The 21,559-nt window shown below is 38.0% G+C and overlaps 1 protein-coding gene across 3 annotated transcripts in view; it reads left to right on the plus strand.

The window, feature by feature from the left end:
• Positions 1–21,559, plus strand: part of PCSK5 (proprotein convertase subtilisin/kexin type 5) — a 257,979-nt gene that overhangs the window by 126,182 nt on the left and 110,238 nt on the right. For all 3 annotated transcript variants that reach the window (XM_065663504.1, XM_065663505.1, XM_065663506.1), the window contains exon 9: positions 7,870–7,970. In XM_065663504.1, the coding sequence (XP_065519576.1) occupies positions 7,870–7,970 (101 nt within the window). The remainder of the gene's footprint in view (positions 1–7,869; positions 7,971–21,559) is intronic.

Here is a 21,559-nt window from a genome sequence, read left to right on the forward strand (position 1 = left end):
AAGGCATGTTTTCTTCCATTTTATGAGCTTGGAGTACCCAAACTGCACACACTAGGTAGTAGCAGTGTCAGTGCCAAATGCACAAGAAAATGTGTATCCTTGAGTGCCAACTCAGTTACCCCTTTTTTATACATTAAGCCTGACTGAGACTTGCCAGCTTTACAGCCATGTAATGTGTTCATCGTTGTGTGATGTCCAGTCCACTCTCAGAGCTGTTGCTTCTCTGTTTCAGAATTAGTGGCCCAAGGGCAGATACGAAGACAGTTATGGTTTCTTTATTGAATCATTTACCACTGGGTCTACTGGTTTAGTACTCTATCCAGACCAGCCCTCATCATCAGTTCTTCTTTCTCCAGAGCTTCTCTTAAGTGCAACATTCAAGGTTCTCGTGTTTTCTTCCAGTTCTTGGATAAAAGCTTTAAGTCATACTAAGACCAAGAACCAAATTGTATAAGGCCCGATTAGAGGCTCATTTTTCATATGTTCTATAAGCACATACATTATTTCTCTGCCTCTATGTGTCTGATTTGTTATATATGCTTAGCTTTTGAGACCTCATAACTATTCTGTTTTAAATCTATATACTGTCATGAAAACTTTTAATCTTTTAAATAATTTTAATTATTTAATGTTCAGTATCACATTATGTGTCTTGTAGAATCCTGATTATACTACTTTCGACAAAAGTGATGGCCAGAAAAATAATTTGCAGCACTTTGGCAAGGTCTTTTCCAGCAGCTTATGTTATCCACCAATAAATATAGTACTAGTTAATTAATGTATTCATAATTAGTTTAAATCCTGTGTGAGTTGTTTTACACTAGATAAAAGCTTGGCAAATTGATGAAATTATTAGGACAATGCTGCTTACCCTTTCAAAATATTGACACTGCGTGGGTTTTCTTTCAGTCTTCTGGAACTTCTCCAGTGTTCAAAGACTAGCTAAAGTCAACAGTACAGTCTGACATGTTCCCTTTCCAGCTCTTGTAAAAGTCTTTGGTGCTTCCAAACTTTCTGATTTAAACTTGCTATTTAAAATAGTTATAAATAGGAAGATGATTTATCATCTTCCTGTGCTCTGAATTTTTTTTCCAAAAGGGAACATTAAGTTAAATAACCATTTACTGTACACTGCTATTAACTAGTCTATTTTTTTCTGGACAATTAGAACATTATTGCTTTGGGATTCTTTTGCTTCTGATGTACTTCAAAATAAAACATCCTTATACCTTATTCTGATCTTGTAAGCTTCAGCATTTCACCTTTGTCTTTCCTTACTACCTTTGTGCACCTTCTATCTTCTAATTTTTATTCCTTGCTATCCACTTTGTCTTTTCTTCACTTTTATTTATTTATTGTTAGCTAGTTAGTTACTGCTTCTTTCACCTGTCAATACTTTTTGTTGATCAGCATATCCTTGCTCATTTTTACAAAAATCTATTAAAATATCTGTATGTTTCTCAGTCTTTATTTGTAGTTTTCTAGTTAGCTGATTTAACCTTTGTGCATCCCTCTGGTTTTTTTTGATAGCTGTAGTTTTCTTGATGATTGTCTTTCATTCTTTTCAATTAACATGGACATTCTGCTTCTACGGAATACAGAATTACTATTTCAATATATATAAGTATTGGTGTAGGTATTTCTATACTACGGTATTGCAGATTCTCATATGCTACTGAAGTTTGTTCTGAGTTACATGACAAAAAGTAACAGCAACTTAATTTGATTTTGATTATTTCTTACATGTCACTCCTTCATGACTTAAACTAGCATCAAAAACACGTGGAGGTGATCTCACCTTTATTGTTAAGAGACTTCCTTCTGAAACATTTTTTTATTTTACTGTAGTACCTAGTACTTCCAGAATTTGTGCTTTCTGCTAATACGTAGTTTTTTACTTTACTGTAAGATTTTTGAAAGGTATACTTTACAAAGGAGAGATTAATTATTGTATATAGAATAAACATATATTATCTCATAATTAGGGAAATAATTAAGAGATCTTACATAAACATTATTGAAAAAAAATAAAAATATGCCTCTTTAAAAACATCCTCAATGTCTCCATTGGAGATCTCACACAGGCTACTGGAAAAAAAGTAAAAATAAATTTTAATTGAAATCCATCAATTCTGTAAGGACTGATTGCTTTTACTAATCAAATCCTACATACTTTTGGGAGCAGTCCAGTTGCATATGCCAATTTCAGATTATTCCTACACAGTGTATCATTTTGCACAGCAAATGGTAAAAACCTAAGCGTGCTGAGGAGCCATAGGAAGTAACCCAAATCAGTTGATCCTTTGTTTACCAGAATTTGATTTACCCTTGACTACTTTTGTGTAAAACAACTTTGATGTTATCTGTGTGATAAGATGCACTGTGTTGTGTTTTAACCAGTTAACTCTCATAATGGGGAACAACTACATGCTTCTGTTATGCTACAGCCCAGTGGGAAATTACATGAAATTGTGAGGCCAGTTCAAACTGAGTATTAAGCAGTCCTTCAGTATGCACACATATGGAAGCAGGGACTTCGCTGTCACCTTTGTGACTGTGTTGCTTATAGCCTATTTTGAAAGTGATAATGGTAATTCTCTTCTCCAACTTGTATACTAAAATCCAGTCCAACTGAAGACCTATCAAACCTCATTTAGCTTGGAAAGCAATCTTGTTTGAACCAAGAACTGAACTAAAGACAACTGAAAATTTGGAGGACAGAGTTTTTCAACTGCTGTAAAATGCCACAAGAATCTAGAATAAAGATGTGTATTTATTTTCATTATTGTACCACACATCCTTTTCACTGCATTGTATCTCACACTTTTTGTTTAGACTGCTGCCACTTTTGAGTCAGATTTTCTTCATATCTTTTCACAAAAAGCTTAGAGCTTGCGATAAGTTTGAAGGCAAAAATAATAATAGAAGAAAAATAGATTATTATTAAATCTAAGATCCCCAAATTCTATTATGCATATAAATGTATATTCAATATACAGATTAGCTATGAAGAGCTCAACTTCATGCTGTAACATGAAAAAAATAACAATATTTGATCAAGGCTTATGGTAATTTGGTTTGTTGGAGTGAGACTCCTGTATTCAGAATAGGAACCAAAATACTGCTGCAGTAAATTAGGAAGACGTGACGTGGTGTGGGATTTGCAATGAAAATCAAATGAACTCATTCTTACTTTTTGTCACATACTTTTAAAAGGTTTTCTAGTCTGGAGGGTTTTTTCAGTCTTGTACATTGATAGCATAAGAACATAATTTCTGCACAACTCTTTTCCATATAGAGCTTTTTTATCTACTGACTTTGAGCAAAACTAAATTGAAGGAAATTCTGGCCTGAAATAACTTGAGCTAACAGTTACAGTTAAACACACAATGATCATCTTGCGTAAGTTCCTTCTTGCTTCAAGTGTGCTTGACTTCATGCTTTACCAAATCTGATTGTAGTACTGTTAGCACATTATTGGAAACAGAGTTTCCAACTTTTTGGATGTATTGTCATGCCCAAAATGTGCAAACTGCCTTTCACAGGTGCAGCTGGGTGTATGCCTTTTATATAGACTCTTGGAGAAAATAGTTAGGTTTACTTTCACGTGCTTCCAAGAGCAGCTGCAAAGTGCCAGCATAGGTGTAGGTGTAGAAGCTCACACTCTGGGACAAGGGCGAATAATAGGTAGACCATAGAGATACTTTACAGAGGTTATCTCTCAGAGCACAGTGAATGCAGAAGTGCTGGCTAATATACAGTTGTTAAGGTATTTTTTTCTATTATTCTGTTCTGTGCTATTTTGAATACTGTAGGACAATGTTGGAAGATAGTTTCCTCGACTGCATGCAACTAGGGCAGATTAAGCACAACCTAATACAGTTATCAATAGGGGCCTTTCATGTGTCAGACATGTTGCACAAATTCATCACATTTCCTTTTAATTCATTTTTCAAATTATTTCTTAAAGCACTAAGAAATTACGTATGAAAGTCGCTCACAAATATAATTTATGAACCTATTACATGACTTAACCTTCTGAAAAAAACTTCATGTTCCACCTATTTCTTTGTTTTATAAAAAATGCCAGGTCATCTTCTGAGTTCCTTCTCATCTGAGATATACTTCTGCCTTGCCAACTAGGTTCTACTCTAAGCAGAACCTAAAACAAAACCAAAAAAAAAACAAAAACCAACATGTCTTGCCAATTCTTAAAACACAAAAAAAAAAAAAACCCTGCTCTTGTTCAGAAACTTTCAGTGTATCAAGATACACAGAACCTGGCACCTTCAGTTTTGAGTAGATTCAGATACACAAAAGATAAGAGAAGGAAGAGCAGATTTTTATTAAACCCATGTCACTTCTAGGTACACAGTTTTATAGAAATCAACATATCTTGAAGAACTGTACCAGAAGGTAAAAATGGTTCAGTAAGTTCAGAGAGCTCATGTCACAGAATATGAAATAGCAAGAAATGCAGATGCTTGGGAATGAACAGTGAGTGCTAAGGGAAATCCTTTTTTTTTACCTTAGCCATTAACTCTTGATCAGTGAAACTATGGAAAGATTGATTATGCAGCCTTAATAATGACTTTACAGAAATGGCATCTCCTTAATTCTTCAGAGCAAGTTACTTCTATAAAACTATCTCAGTGTTCTAGAGCTTTTTCTTTGATAAATACATGGACTCTCTGAAAGCTGTTGGACTTCTGTATATGGCAGATATTACATTGTGGTGATTCATTTCATTTTTCTCTGCCTTTCATCACGGTGTCTGTCCTAGGTTGCTGATTTCATGTTGGTTAAACTAGGCCACTACCAGAAACATTGTTATTATCTTCAATCAAATCTAGTTGATTCAGAAGATTTAGAAGTGGATATAATTCATCTCCCTAGAAATATGGCATGGACTTCTCTTGGGCAGTCTGATTAACATTTTCATAGCTCAGCAGTTGTTGCAAAGGTATTTGAAGCATACAGATGTGTTGTACTCAACAAAAGATGCAAAAATTTCTGCTTCTCCCCACTCTATTAATCAGAATGACAGCTAATATACTCTAATGAGAGCCTCATGATGCTGTCAGATACCACATCCTTTTATTGTAATTAATGATGTTGCCCTCATGTGGTTCAGGAGTTTGGGGCACCATTTTAATTCTTCAAGCTTGCTCGCTTGGTGGTGGTCCTGTACTCTTTTTTTTCCTTTGTGTGGACGCAACTCTTCTCTGACAGTGAATCCATAGGGCTGAAAATATGCCTCAGATTTTGGAGGGAACTTAGACTTAAACATCTCAGCCTCTGTCAGTAACTTGACTTTGAAATAGCACAAATGGGATCTCCACTTAGGAAGCTTTCCCTACACAACTTCTGCGGAAATATTTGCTGAGTGAAGGAGAGAGATAAGGATCTGTAGTTCAAACTGCTGCCACAACATCTGCTTTGAATGTGAGAGATGTTGCAAAATAAAGAGCTGTCATGGTTTGTTGTGCTTAATATCTGTAGCTACAGGACTATACAACACTCTGGAAGCATGTTATTCCGGAGGATGAGAGATACAGATAGCACAGTTCAGTGTGCTTTTCACTGTATTGAGAGAGGCTGTCTCTAAAGAAAAAGCTGCTATTGAGGGCAGTTCTCCCTGCCTGAGCTCCCATAGGCTTTGCTAACCTATGGTCCTCTGAGGAAAGCACCTGCTGCACCACTTTTTTGCAAGGGGTAAGGTACCAGGCTACAAAAGAGACAAGCGTGTGTTAGTCCCTTTTCCTGCCCTCTCTTTTTCCTAATCTCCCTTTTACACCTTGCCACAGTGCTGACCAGTGTTTCTGCAAATGGGATACCTGAATCTTGTACCTATTAGGGTGCTTGTCATCCTGTAGTCTTTGGACATGTTAATCCCACCTGCAAAATCACTACTTGCATTTGCACATACAGGCAATGTCATGTTAGGACAGTTCCTGCTGCAGTTTCACTGCTTCATATTATCAGGGTATTTATGGGATTTGCATGCATAAAGGTTTTTCCAACACTTTTCATTGTTTAAATTAATACAGTCATTAGGAAAGAAGAAATTACGTTAACATTTTATTTATGGGGTTCAACTTTTAGCTGATGAAAGATAAAAGAAATTATTTAACAGGGTGTGCATTTATGAAGGATATTAAATAATAGGGGGGAAAAGGTTCTTTCTGGACTTCGTTATTCAAGAAATCTGGCTTTTGGTAAGTTCACTAATTTAAGGATATGACATTATAAATGCCTTTATCCCTCTTTCAATTTCCTAAAGCCTCCATTTTGTTTCACTTGCTCGCTACTTGCGTTCAGTAATAATTTCCTGGTGCTGTTAGCTCCTTCACTATTAGAAGTCTTCTGTGTTAGCTTGTGTATGCTTGTATGTCATGAGCACTTTAAGCAGTCTTGTACAAATTATGTAATGTACACTACTGAATATGGCAAATGCAAACGTATGAAACATAACCCTTCTGCATGCAATTGCTTGCATTCTGCCTAGAGAGGGTGTGGCTGTTTCTTCAGGTCGTATTTTGCATATCTTCCAGTTTCAAATCTAGATAGACATTTTTACATGCCCTGTGCTTTTTTGATCCTCTCATCTCTCCTTTTCCCATCTTTCTGCATACCTGTGTTGCAAATGAAGTATTATACTAGTGAATTAGAAGAAATGGAGACATAGTAATTCTGGTTGCTTAGGTAGGAAGCTGTGTGAGCACCTTCCTTGCCTCCCAGGCAGATGTCTTGTAGTGACTGAGTCTCAAGGATTAACTGAAATGGTGAGAATAAGGTTTGGCATCACAAATCATTCACTCTGGCGCCTTCATGGAGTTTTCCATGCTGTGGACTGCTACTGCTGTCTGCTAGCAACTTTTCTCAAGTCTGCATGGGTTTTGCTTGAGCTTCTGGTAGGTAGTAGTGGCTTCCTATCTCTACTGCCTTGCTCTTGCTAGCTGCTACTTCTGGAAGAAGATCATAGGTTATAATCTCTTTAGATTGCCTGAAAGAACCAGAATTTAGAATAAACACATTTTTTTCTGTGTGATACCCTGTCTTACAGAAAGAATCTGCCTAAAAATCATTATGCTATCCTAATGCTAAGTAGGAAACTGTGTCTCTAGTTGGTAGTGCACATTACAGTTTATATATCCACTTTAGATTACAGATAAAAATATATGGCAGGATATATTTAAGTAATATGTAACAATTTAGATCTGCAAATAACTAATTAGTTCGTAATGTCTAGGTCAAACTTGTGATTACATCAGGACTTTCCAATGAATTCTTGCTTAATTTCATGTGAATTATTGCATAAGGCATAAAGGAAGGATTAAACACGGTACTTAGCATGAGCCCAGTGGTATTCTGTTCTGTCACATAGTTCCAGTGTGACTTCAGGCAACCTGATTAACCCCTGCTTACCTCTCCTATAGTTTCTGGGCATAACCAATCTGTACATAGGGAGTTCTATAAGATGGAGCTCATTCTTGTTTGTTGAAGCACTTTGAAATTCTTAGATGGAAAGTATTCTGTAAATGCAATAGAAGGGCAGAGTTCTAACTGTGCTGTTTTAAAAACCTCTGCATGTTTTTCTGATTTACAGGTCTTTTTGTTTATCATGCTATGAGAAGAATGGAGACTAACTTATGTTTTCAGTGCAACAGAGGAACTTGTGAACTTCTCCAAGTTCACAAGTGACTTCAGGCTCAGAGTATAATGTCATGTGTTCAGACACCTTTTTTTAACTTTCCTTGCAATGAAAGAAGGAAATACAGTCCATGTACATGCAGCTCATTCAGCAAATGAAACCTGTTCTGATTTCTAAAGCTGTGTTCTAAATTTCACACATTCAATTTCTTCCAGATCACCACAGACTTGAGGCAGCGTTGCACAGACAGCCATACTGGAACCTCAGCCTCTGCACCTATGGCTGCAGGCATCATTGCACTGGCACTGGAAGCAAAGTAAGATCCAAGTTATACTCTGAAAAAAAAGTAAAGCATATGGAAAGAACTTTCACACTCATCCAGTGCCTTTATCCAGGGATCTCAAGGTGCTTTGGAAACTCTGTTGTAATAATTCACAGTACCCTTTCAAGGGCAGGAAAGATCCTTGTGCTTATTTCATCTGCAGAAAGCTGACACCATGGAAATGACAACGTATGCAGTGTTGAAATGACTTGAAACCGTGTTGAACACAGATAGTTTCCACCAAATGATGTACAGCATCCTCACAATGTCTTACAGTACCCTCACAGTGCTTCCCAGATCTGGTGTACTCTGCAGGCTACTGTAGGTCACCTCTTGCATTCATCAGGCTCTTCTTAGTAGTGTCCATTCTTCAGTGTTGAAAAAAGTTTTGGGGTGATGTTAGGCTATCATGAACAAAAATGAACATAACATGAAATACAGAAATTCTCGACTTCTGAATGCTGACACAAGTCTGGTTTTTCAGTGGGTTAAGTTCCTCAGCTGTAAAAACTGGATAGTGTGGCTCCATAGTCACTTTACCTCAGAAAAATTTCCATCTTACACTTTTTCTCTCAACTGCAGGATTTTGTTCTTTGTCTAATAAGTATCTTTAATGTGCTTAATGGAGCAGCAGAAATACTGGCAATTTATTGGGTAAATATGTATTTCAAAACTTTTTTCATTACTTCGTGCTGTATTAGATAATATCTGCAGGTCTGAGGTGGAATGTTCCACCACAAGTCCTGCTTGAAATCAAATATTTCTGTGTGGAAGGACACCAATTCTATTAAATTCTGAAGAAAACCAGTTTCCTCTGGGGGCTTCCAGTTCCTTTGAAGGAAGTAAAAAATTTTCACACAATAGCAATTTCAAATTATATATAATTTATAACAGAATTATTTTTTCACTTTCATGTGCCTTTTCTTTTCATGTGCAAGAAACCATGGGCCAGTTTTCAACACGTAGTACCTTTTTGCTGTTGAGTTATAGTCATAAGAGTTAGTAATTGAAGAGCTGACATAATCTTGTATAGTACTTGTATCATTATAATTAATTTTCTTAATGCAATCACTAGAAACGAAGGTATTTTTAAAAGTTAATATAATGCTATTGTTTAAAGTATATATATATATATCTTTTTTAATTTCAGTTTTAAAATCCTTAAATCATCCTAAACATCCTGCACACGCAGATAAAATTGTATGCGCGTAAATTTAATTCTCCTGAAAGTTTTTCTAATTATTTCTTCATTAATGGAGTTCGCTTGGTAATTTATTGGTTTGTGTTCTGTATGATATTTTGCATGCATTTTCTAACATATTATTATTGTAATAGAAACTTTTAAAGAATTACAGCACAAAACACATACAACCAAGCTATTGCTGACTGTGACAAAACACACGGAGCTTACACTTCACACAAGCCTTTTAGTTTGTGAACTTTGGCGACTATACCAATAAGAAATCCTTGTTAGTGATACGGACTAGTTTGGAGTTGTTTTTTTTTTTCCCAAACTAATAGTTGCTATGATAGGAACAAAGACAAGACTGTATTAATGTTTCAAATGTGGTGATTGATAGAGACAAAACGCGCCAGCGACTAAAGACCCTGTCACTTTCTTGTGTTTGTAGTGCTTTGTTGCCTGGTGCTAACAAGAGATTTCGGGCGAAAAAATACCGATTTTATCTTCTTTCAGATTCTGTTCAATTTGCATATATGGAGGGATCTTTCTCTTTTCCAAATGTTGGTCTGTGTTTTAATAGATCCAAATGACATATTAATAGTATTGTAGATCTGGTTTTATTAATTTGTAGACATTCTTTAACTTTTCTATCCTAAGAGTACTTACAACCAGCCTCCTGAGCACAGCTGTGAAAGAAAAAAGAAAAAAAAAGAGGAAATTAGGGAAATAAGTATTTCCAGCTTTCCCATTATGTTTCTCCCATGAATTAATCCATTCCTAGGGTTAGAGAAACTGTTGGTCTTGTGAACTTATAGATTATGAAGTAAAGCCTTAGTATTACAAGGCAATCATATCATCACAGAATCACAGAATCCCAAGGGTTGGAAGGGACCTAAAAAGATCATCTAGTCCAACCCCCCCACAAGAGCAGGGTAACCTACAGTACATCACACAGGAACTTGTCCAGGCGGGCCTTGAATATCTCCAGTGTAGGAGACTCCACAACCCCCCTGGGCAACCTGTTCCAGTGCTCTGTCACTCTTACAGTAAAGAAGTTCTTCCTGATGTTAACGTGGAACTTCCTATGTTCCAGTTTACACCCATTGCCCCTTGTCCTATCACTGGATATCACTGAAAAAAGCCTAGCTCCATCATCCTGACACCTACCCTTTACATATTTCTAAACATTGATGAGGTCACCCCTCAGTCTCCTCTTTTCCAAGCTAAAGAGACCCAGCTCCCTCAGCCTCTCCTCATAAGGGAGATGTTCCACTCCCTTAATCATCTTTGTGGCTCTGCGCTGGACTCCTTCAAGCAATTCCCTGTCCTTCTTGAACAGAGGGGCCCAGAACTGGACGCAATATTCCAGATGCGGCCTCACCAAGGCTGAGTAGAGGGGGAGGAGAACCTCTCTTGACCTACTAACCACTCCCTTTCTAATGCACCCTAAGATGCCATTTGCCTTCTTGGCCGCAAGAGCACATTGCTGGCTCATGGTCATCCTCCTATCCACCAGGACCCCCAGGTCCCTTTCCCCTTCGCTACTTTCCAGCAGGTCAACCCCCAACCTGTACTGGTACATGGGGTTGTTCTTCCCCAGATGCAAGACTCTACACTTGCCCTTGTTAAATTTCATCAAGTTTCTCCCCGCCCAACTCTCCAGCCTGTCCAGGTCTCGCTGAATGGCAGCACAGTCCTCTGGTGTGTCAGCCACTCCTCCCAGTTTTGTGTCATCAGCAAACTTGCTGAGGGTGCACTCAGTTCCCTCATCCAGGTCATTGATGAAAATATTAAACAGCACCAGTCCCAGCACCGACCCCTGAGGAACTCCACTAGTCACAGACCTCCAGCTAGATTCTGCGCCACTGACCACAACTCTCTGCCTTCTTCCTTTCAACCAGTTCTCGATCCACCTCACTACTTGATCGTCAAGCCCACACTTCTTTAGCTTATCTATGAGGATGCTGTGGGAGACAGTATCAAATGCCTTACTGAAATCAAGAAAAACTACATCTACCGCTCTACCATCATCCCTCCACCTAGTCACTTCCTCATAGAAGGCTATAAGGTTGGTCATACATGACTTCCCCCTCATAAAACCATGTTGGCTGTTCTTAATGACCCCCTCATCCTTGATATGCCTAGTGATGGAGTCAAGAATAAGTTGTTCCATCATCTTTCCAGGGATGGAGGTAAGGCTGACCGGTCTATAATTACCCGGGTCCTCCTTCTTGCCCTTCTTATAGACTGGTGTGACCTTTGCCATCCGCCAACCCTCAGGCACCTCGCCCGTTTCCCACGACTTACCAAAGATGATGGAAAGTGGCCTAGCAATGACCTCCGCCAGCTCCCTCAGCACCCGTGGGTGCATTCCATCCGGACCCATCGATTTACATATGTCCAGTTTGCATAGCTGATCCCTAACCCAATCCTCATCTACCAAAGCAAACTCCTCCTTTGTCCTGACTCCTTCTGGGGCTATAGAAATCCGGGGCCCTCGGGGAGAGTCTGCAGGAGTAAAGACAGAGGCAAAGAAGGCATTCAGCACCTCTGCCTTCTTTATATCCTCTGTCTCCAGGGTACCCACTTCGTTCAGCAGTGGGCCTATATTGCCTCTTGTGTTAGTTTTATTTGCTATGTATTTGAAGAAGCCCTTTCTATTGTCTTTAACCCGACTAGCAAGATTGAGTTCCAAGGAGGCCTTAGCTGTCCTAATTGCCTCCCTACATCCTCTAACAACTGTCCTATATTCCTCCCAAGTGGCCAGCCCCTCCTTCCGTAATCCATAGATTCTCCTTTTCCACTTGAATTTGCCCAGCAGCTCCTTGTTTAACCACGCCGGTCTCCTAGATCCCTTACTTGGCTTCCTACTCATTGGGACGCTCCGATCCTGAGCTTGGAAGAAGCGGTCCTTGAATGCTAACCTACTATCTTGAGCCCCTTTACTGTCTAGTACACTTTCCCATGAGACTTCCCTTAGCAGTTGACTGAAGAGGCCAAAGTTGGCCCTTCGGAAATCCAGAACTGTGGCTTTGCTAGGTATTCTATTCCTCCCACACAGGATCCTAAACTCCACCATCTCATGGTCACTGCAGCCTAGGCTGCCATTGACCGTCACCACTTCGACCAAACCCTCCCTGTTGGCGAGTACTAAATCTAGCAGCGCTGCTCTCCTAGTTGGTACGTCCACCATTTGCATTAAGAAATTATAGACTGGTTTGGGTTGGAAGGGACCTTACAGATCATGTACTTCCTACTGTGGGGTGAAGCACCTTCCACTAGAGCAGATTGCCCAAAGCCCAGTGAGCAGTATCAGGGATAGGGCAGCCACAACTCTCTTGGCAACCTATTCCATTGCCTCACCACCCTCATAGTAAAGAATTTTCTCCTAATGTCTAATCTAAATCTACCCTTTTTCAGTTTAAAACCATTCCCCCTAATCCTGTCACTACATGCCCTTTTAAAAAGTCCCTCTCTAGATTTCTTGTAGGCCCCATTTAGGTACTTGAAGGCTGCTCTAAGGTCTCCCTGGAGCCTTCTCCGGGCTGAACAAGCCCAAATCTCTCAGCCTTTCTTCATAGAAAAGTTGCTTCAGCCCTTTGATATGTTTGTGGCCTCCTCTGAACTTGCTCCAGCAGGTCCACATCTTTCTTATGTTGTTGCCCTCAGAGCTAGACGCAGCACTGTAGGTGCTCTCATGAGAGCAGAGTAGAGGGGCAGGATCACCTCCTTCGACCAGCTGGCCATGCTTCTTTTGCTGCAGCCCAGCATACAGTTGGCTTTCTGGACTGCAAGCACACACTGAAGCTGGCTTGTGTTGAGCTTCTCATCAACCAACACCCCAAGTCCTCCTCCTCAGGGCTGCTGTTTATCATTTGCTGTCCAGCCTGTGTCTGTGCTTGGTAAATTCAATTTTAGTGTCTTGGATTTGTTTGTATAGAAGCTATTCAGATTATTGTAATCCGTTTCTAAATGGTTATTCTCATTTATTTATCTGGTTTGAAAATTCAAGTTGTATTTTTCACCTGTGATACCTGCCAACTTATGTGATCCTAAATAATGCTAGGAATTTAAAGTGTACAAAAAAAACTTTTTAAACCATGTTAAGTGTTTTATTCAATACTTCTAAAATATATGGCATGAAAAGGACACGATAGTGTGGCTTAGCATTAGGACTTACTGGAACTCATTTGCATTCAGAGTTTTTGTCTTTACGCAGACACTTCCCTAGATGCCATATTAGTGCCTGTGCTAATAGCACTAATGTTTATATGAAATTTTTTGAAAAAGACTAGTTGGAAAGGGGTTTTGCAAAACTATTTATGATTATCATATAGCAAACTGTTTAAAAATTGGAGCACTTAGTCCTGAACACTTCTTGAATATGTCTGCAATAACGTATAGTTTTATTCCAGTTTGGGCTGCAAAACACAACAAACTATACCATGGGAGGGTTTTGGGTTTATGGGGTCGGTTTTCCCTAGTAGCCAAGTTCTGTTCCTGGGAAATACCAGGAGGTGATCAGAGCACTAGTCTGGCCTGGATATGAGTCATAACAGCCAAGAGGTTGCTTCAACTCTTATACAAACGTACATTAAACTAATGGAAAATGAGCCAGGTGGATTTCCACTCTGACCTGCCACTTTCTTTCTATGATAAGCCCTATATGGTGGGATTGGCAAGTAGCCGATGGAAGACCTCTTACCTCCACTTAATAAACCCTAATTTGAACCCTCCACTTGGTTTTCAACTGGGATCTACTTCTGAAATACTGGTTTGGGATTGTGGTCTACTAAATACTGCAATTTGAAATAGTGTGGACGCATCCTTTTTTTATTTTCTATCCAGCGTTTGAGTATCAAGTGGCATGTTCTCCTTCAGGAATCAAAGACTTATAACTGAGTTTCAGACTACTTGTTTGGAATCCCTGGGGGTAAATTGTAGATATGCAACAACTGTCAAACAAAGGATATCTCTGAATCTTCATATTCTATGGTTTTCTTATGGTATTCAGATAGTTAATTGATATGTCTGGTGATTCCTGGTATATCTACCAGGTTCAGGCTTCGTGAATAAATGCTTGTGTATTGCGCTTCTTAGTCATTACATAATGTTGAATTCTGGTAATTGTAAACCAGCAATTACGGATATTAAGTGTAATCCATTTAGTCAGACAAGGCAGCAATGTTCTTACTAAAAGTGAACTACTTGTATTGCATAGTACCATCTACTGTTGATATGAGAAATACTTTTTCTCACTGATGAAAGGTCTGAATTTGGAAACTGGGTGAATCAGGGACAGGAAAGCCACTATTCTCACATTTGTTCCAGTGGGTATTGTGTCATATTCCTTTGGAGAAGCCAAATTTAAAAAAAAATAAAAAAAAAGAATCTTAGGTTGCTGATGGAAGAATACATTGTACGTCCCCAGATGAACTGTATGCTTCACTGTCTGTAAGCCAATGCATGTTTTCTAACCTGTGATAACGGCAGTTATACAAGTAAGAAGTACCACCTGAAATATTAGTCTGCTATATTTCTACTGTGTGGTATACTCAGTGGTACAGCTTTGGAGAGTCTGTTTTCTTCTGTGGTTCCTTTTACCTGAGCTATATACTTCATTTGTCAAGGTAGTGCTGGGAAGAGATACATTCAGTTAATTCTGATACCAGCGATCCAGTCAGAAATGTGAGAATGCACCACATTCTTGTAAAAGGCAGTACAACCAAGAACAATCACTGAGATGAACGGAAAATTGAGTTCACATTGCAAGGGGTCAAGAGTGTCAGAGGAAAATACTTTGGATTTCTGAAAACTGATTAGATACTTGCAGTATTTCCCATAGTGATTGGTTGTCTTACAGAAAGGAGGAGAGTAATAATGTGCTGTCTAGCAAGGGGCAGTTCTGGATACAGAGAACGTATTTCTGTGTCATCAAAGTTATGAGGCTTTTGCTGTTTCGTAAGTATAGTCTGGGGCTAAAGGTGATGAGACAGTCGAGGCAACTGTGGAAATGTTGTCAGGTGACCTCTTTATGCAGGCTTCCAGTGTAAGAGAAGGAGATGTTGCCATTTGAGTCAATCAGCTTTAGTTAGGTCTTTGCTTCACTGATTGGCTGCCTATTATAAAAGGGAATGCCAGAGCATGTGAGTTGGAAATCCTTTTGTGAATCTTCGGATTTTTAGAGTGGTTTTAAAATAATGCTCTTAATTGTGAAGTATTTGAAAAACTTAAACATAAATATATGCTTAAGTTAGAACCTGTGTTTTGAGTTCTAACCACCTGTGCCACTTACACGATTCCAGTTATTATATTGACATTGACTTGGAAATATTTTCCTGAATTCAGGTTGCCCCGTATTTCCCATTTTCACGTCCTGTTTTCAGTTCCATATAAATTTGCTGAAGAAAAATTGTTCAGTCTGAAATTTTCCATGTAACTGACTTTAAAAATGTTTTAAGAAAATTCTGTTCAGACATTTCTTAAACTGAGTCTGGTTTTAAAAAAAAAATTAAAAAAAAAAGACATGTTTGATTGTGATAATTTTTTACTTTTTCATTGAGCTTTACTGTGTCTGTGCTATGGAGCAACAGCTAGAAACAGAACAAGTGGATAACCGTTGTTCTGGTGCCAGGGCAATGCCTTTTACTTTTATAAGCTTCTCAAAAATCTCAGTTGGCATGTGCCCAGTTGAGAGTTAAGAGTTTGGCAGTTCTATCCCATACAGCTTTTTGGTTCTCCAAATGTTCCCCAGCCTCAGGTTTTAGGGGCTGTTCGGGGTTGTCTCTGAAGTTGCTCTTAGTGGTGCTGCTGGGTTTTCCCTTTGAGAGCAGGGAGCTCATCTGCTTTTCCCAGTCTGTTTTTTTGCAGCAAGAGGAAAATGAGGAAGGTGGAAAACAAGCAAGTTCACTGGATTGCAGTCTTCCTGTAGTCTTTCTTTTAAGATTCATTGCAGTACAGTGTCATAGCTCAACTATATTTAAAGTGATCATTATCATCAGACTTGGCAGCTAGGTCAAATCAATAGCCTGGGTACTATGCTAATCAAAACAGCCTGCATTAACTAACTCAATATAACGTAATGATTCCCCACATGCACAGTTGTAGTTGGTTCTAAAACTGAGAACTGGCCTAAGGTTTTTTCTGCTGCTGCTTCCATGCTGGTGTCCCTCAGCTGACTGTGCACACTGTCTTTTGGGTGGTCCCATTTCATGCTGCTTCTGGAGAAGGCATAATAAGGGATCTGAGTCAGGAACCTCTCAAGATATTTCTCCTTAGAAAGTCATCATTATCAAGCTGCACTTGGGCCATTGATTCTTTTCTTTTTGGCACTTTGGATTTTCTGTCTCTGGGTCAAACACGATAGTTTGTAGGGTCTAGAGTCTACCACAATTATGTGCACTGTGGATTTGGCACAGGTACACCAGAAAACCATTGCTGGTTGATTTGTGTCTGCTTATCCTGCAGTTCATCTAAAGGAATATATCTGCCATGTTGTATCACAACTTGTTTGTATTCTGTCCTAAAAAATAATATGTAAATAATGCAAAAGATGGTTGTGTCAGTTCAAAAGCCTTCAAACTGACTCATAAACAGACTAGGATGCATTGCAGAAACTAGGGAGATGCTGCACAAATATAAACTGAATGACATAAACTAGAGCCAGACATAAACCAGTAGAGATTATGTTGTACAGAAAAATGCTATTACCTTGAAAAGATGTTCAAAAAGCTAAGCTTTGAATGGAAAATTCTGATATTGTAGAATTTGTGAGCTTGAGATATTTAAGATAAATATGCTTAAAACATGAGTAATATGCTGAAGTTACTTAGTGATTGTTGAAATTGACAGATTAAAGGTGCCTTTCCACAGTGAAATTTGGCAAAGATCAGGACACTTAGAATGTAATTGGTTTAAATTATGTGTTCTTAATGAGTGTTCGTCAGCAGTTTGTTTTTAGATGTGTATCACTGCTCTTCTTTGTCCAGTACCTAAATTAAGCTATAAATGGAAAAAGAGGAGGAATATGACAATTAGTGTAAAAGGCTTTTGACAGCAATTTTGGTTCTAGAGAGACATTTTCCCAAAATTTCATGAATTGCACATCTCTTTAGACAGAGGGCTATTGTAGATGCCATTAACACAACTAATAACTGATCTTTGACTACAGTATTTTCAGTTGCCATCAATTTATTTTTTTTAAAGGATTGTCATCTTTGGCCAGGCTTGGTTTTTTTTTTTCATTGTGATCTGATTGGGTAAAATTGAATGCAGATCAGAAATTAGCAGGAGATGTGGCAAATTTCTGACAAGCAGTATGGAACTCAGAAAAGAGGTGTGAGCAAAGAAGGAACTGAGAGTTAACTCTGAAGTAACAAAATGGTTTTGTTTGGTACACTATTTGAATGAACAGTGGTTTACCAGGTCAGAAAATGACAAGACTGCTAGAGTAGAAACTTAGGTTGCATTTACAGGGAAAGAGCTGCATTCTGATCAGCAAGCGTATAATATTCTTTACTTTTCAAGCAGGAATATTACAGGATTATTTACAGAGTATATGATGATTAGAATCTGTAAGGTTGTCAGGCATGTCAAAAACATTTTGTATGTCCATGTGTATGCACAACTGAATTATTAAACACTGGAGTCCATCTTTGTATCTTATTTTCAGGAATGAAATGCTTATGGTGTAGACCATTTAGACACCTAAGCACAGGGTAAGCACAACAATTAGAGGCTGTCTTAATGTCTTATCCTTCTTAAAATTCTGTGCTGCAACAGGCATCTTCACACTGACTCTTTGTCTGACCTGGGAAAGAATGTCTCCCATTAACATAGCTAGTAGTGTTTTGTTTATAAATTTATCATAAAGCCCTTAAGGGTGGTGTGAAATTAGCGATTCAAATGATCTGCTGCTCTACAAGATGTCTAGGGCACAGAGACTCCTTTTTATAGTAACAATTATCTATGTCTGTTTTCTCACAGCAAAGATTATTTGGTACTTCCAAATTGAGTGATGATCTTCCTCTTATTTCACCATGTAATACTGCGTTTTTCCTTGATTCTTTGTGAAAAGTTTATTGTATTCTTCCAGCAATCCTCATCTGCTATTTTGGCGGGAAATATTTTTTTCAGATAGGCCATTTTTGTCACATTCAAATTGCTGGTTATAAAGATCATGTAGCAGCCATTATTCGTGTTGCTAGCCGTATCATCTTACTCATAAAAAACCAAATGACCAAACCAAAGTTGCACCCTATTTGTTTATGGCATTGAATGATATTTTTGCTGTTTTTCAATCTTGCACTGATTATTTATTCTGAACTGTCATTTTTGGCATGGTATCATTATGCAAAAGGGTAGAGCTTGAATTCTTTACTATTTCCAGAATTAACCCAGTTGTCACTAGGGAGACTACTTGTGGAATGAAGAAATGATATTTGGCCAAAAATGATGACGTACTACTTCTAAGCAGCCTTCTTAAAGATACAGTTAAATCTCAAATGAATATTACTGTAATATAATTTATTTGTCCTATTTCATTTTTTCAAATTTACCTTGTTTCATAAACATTTTGAGAAGCCTGAAGGAAGAGGGCTGTACCCTAGAGTAAAATTATTGGTTAAGGACACAACAGTCATTATTTTTTGGCTTCAGTACAAGTACTTTCATATGTAATTGTTCTCACTTCTGCTTTTTCTAGTTTGATTTTGAGTATTGTCTGGTATGTGTAATCCCAAAGCAGCTTCATATGAGACATTGAAAAAAAATTTTCTGGAAAGAAATCGCCCATTTTTTGAAATCAATCCATTATCAGAGTTAGTACTGTTCTTGTTCATGCATTTGTTCATTTCAAGATGCTTAGCCATTAATTCTTCTGAGATTAATCAAGTGGTAAATCAATTAACATCAGTGACATCTTGTCTGGATCTGGGGCCCACATGGCTAGCAAACAACTGTTTACTCACTTAGAATCCAATTTTGACATGTTTTACAAATATTTGAGCAATTCTGTGATTTTTCCAGATGCTTTGAAATTGGCTGCTAGACTATCTTGTTAAAAAGAAAATCCCTCTTCTTTTTCCAAATGAACTGCTGTTGACATAATTCCAGTTTCCTCTTCTGTTGTTGCTTGCATCGGTTTGGGGTTTGGTTTTGTTTGGAGTTTTTGGAGTGTTTTTTGTTGGGCTGGTTTTGGATGGGTTTTTTTTAAGGTTTCTGAAAAAATAGTATGGGCAAACAATTAAGCAGTTGCAGATCTGTTTTGTTTCAGATTAGGTCTACTGTAGAGAGAGAATTTCTCTCCGGCAATAGCTCAGTTTTTAGTATAGTGAAGGTCCTACAAAATCAGTTTGAATATTGTTCTTATGATGTTAATTCTCTTAGGTATAAATACGCCCAAACTGCCATTTCTTGAGCAGAAAACTTGAAAATCTTATGACTTACACAGTAAGCAAGCAGGCTGGAAGGCTGCATGAGAGACAGACTGATTTAACTATATACTCAGTCATGTCCTGGAAATCAGGCCTCTAATCAAGTTTTTCTGCCCAGAAATTCTCACATTATTTTCTGTGGTTAGATAAGGATGGTAGGTAGCTACAACAGCGAATGGCTCAGATTTCAAGTTCTGACATCGTTTTGTTTTTAGAAGTTAACCATGATTCTGAGACATAATCTCATTTGTTGACTGAGCAACTTAAATTCAATTTCTTTAGTTCCTTTATCTAGGCATAGTTAGATCCACCATTAGATCTATCACTCCTCTTTAAATAATCAGTTGAACATGCGTTATCTTGGATATGTGCTTTAGAAGTTGAAAGTAGTGTTTTAGTACCTTATTTTTCACCAGTAGCATGGACAGCTTGCTTTATAGAATAACAGATTGTTTAGATTCCAGATTATAAAGAATGCAGCTCTTGGGATTCCTGGAGGTCTTCCTGAAGGCTTGAAGCATGCTTTTTTAAGACTTTACACAGGCTCCCAGTGAAATTCCTGAGTTGGTATAAAATCATACTGATTTTTTTTTTTCCTGAAGTGTGTTACGTGACTGTCCAAGCATACACTATCTTGCAAATCCTTAATACTCCTTACATTCCATTACTCTATTTTCTTTTTTTTTGTTCAGTCATTTTTACCAGCTCAGCTGGATAAACAATTATTGCCGTTCTAGTCCAACTGTCTAGTGTGAGAAATTCCACTTTAAGAAAAAAAATATATCTATGCTTGTATTAATAAATGTTCAGGGACAGAAAGCATCAACTCTCCCTAAAAATAACAGAATAATTTAAATATGAGAATACCCTTATATCTACTAGCCAAAAACACGGAGAAATTAAATGGCCATGAATTGATAGAGCTTGGAAGATACTACAGAAATATTTGTCTACAATTAATAAGATACTCACTTAGAAATCATCTTCCTTCTTCAGAATTTTCGTTATCCTCCCTGTTCCAACAAGAATTATAGACAGGACTTTCTGTGTTGACTCTAGAAGAATACATGTCACTTCCTGTAGTGTCCCAGGTGTAGGTAAAATGGTGCTAGTTTGCATCAGCATACCCATGGTCCACACACACCCACTGGGAAATGTTCTGCAGTGGAAAAGATACACTCACAACTAAAATTGTATTATTGCAAAGGAAATGAGAAAAATATGTCTAGTTCAATGATTTGGCCACTGTCTTTGCACTGTTCCTTACAACTCTTGTTACATAAAGGAAGTCCGACATTTTTAGGCAACCCTACTTCTTTTCAAGCATATGAATGATGAAGCTATTAGAAAGTAGAATGTGTACAAATCAGTTATATCCTGTATGTCCCAGTTTTTTCTCTCCTGTATGGAATTGCAGACCATGGTTCTGAAATTTGTTTTCATTACCAGTAATTGCCCCAACAAAGGTGGACTTCCATTGGCTAATATCCATGAATATATGCTTACATGCACACAGCGGATAGGCTAGGAGTAAGTTTTTCTATAAACAAGTTGACTGCAATAACTTCTGCATCTCTACGGCCTTTTCTTAAGGTTGAAACTTGTAGAAGCTGAAATTTGTCAACTGAAAACCTAAATTGACAAATCTTGAATGAAGAGGAAAATGCTCATTTTTCAATAGATTATCACATGTATTGACCTACTGCTTCCTAATAGCCTGATTTCAGCTCACAGGATAAGCAGGATTCTAATTCCATATTTAAGGACCATAAAGCAGTGAATACTCACGTATTTCCAAAATACATCCTTTTGAGAAAACCAAGTTCCGTAAGATGTGAAACAGTGTGTGTGGGATGCCAACCCACACAACATTCATTTGTGTACATCAGAGATGAGTGAGATTTTTCTATCTTCCACTGACGGGGCAACTTAGAGAACAAGGTATTGCTTCATGTTTGTTTTACCCT

This window comes from Lathamus discolor, chromosome Z, assembly GCF_037157495.1.
Source record: "Lathamus discolor isolate bLatDis1 chromosome Z, bLatDis1.hap1, whole genome shotgun sequence".
In the NCBI taxonomy this organism is placed as follows: domain Eukaryota; kingdom Metazoa; phylum Chordata; class Aves; order Psittaciformes; family Psittacidae; genus Lathamus; species Lathamus discolor.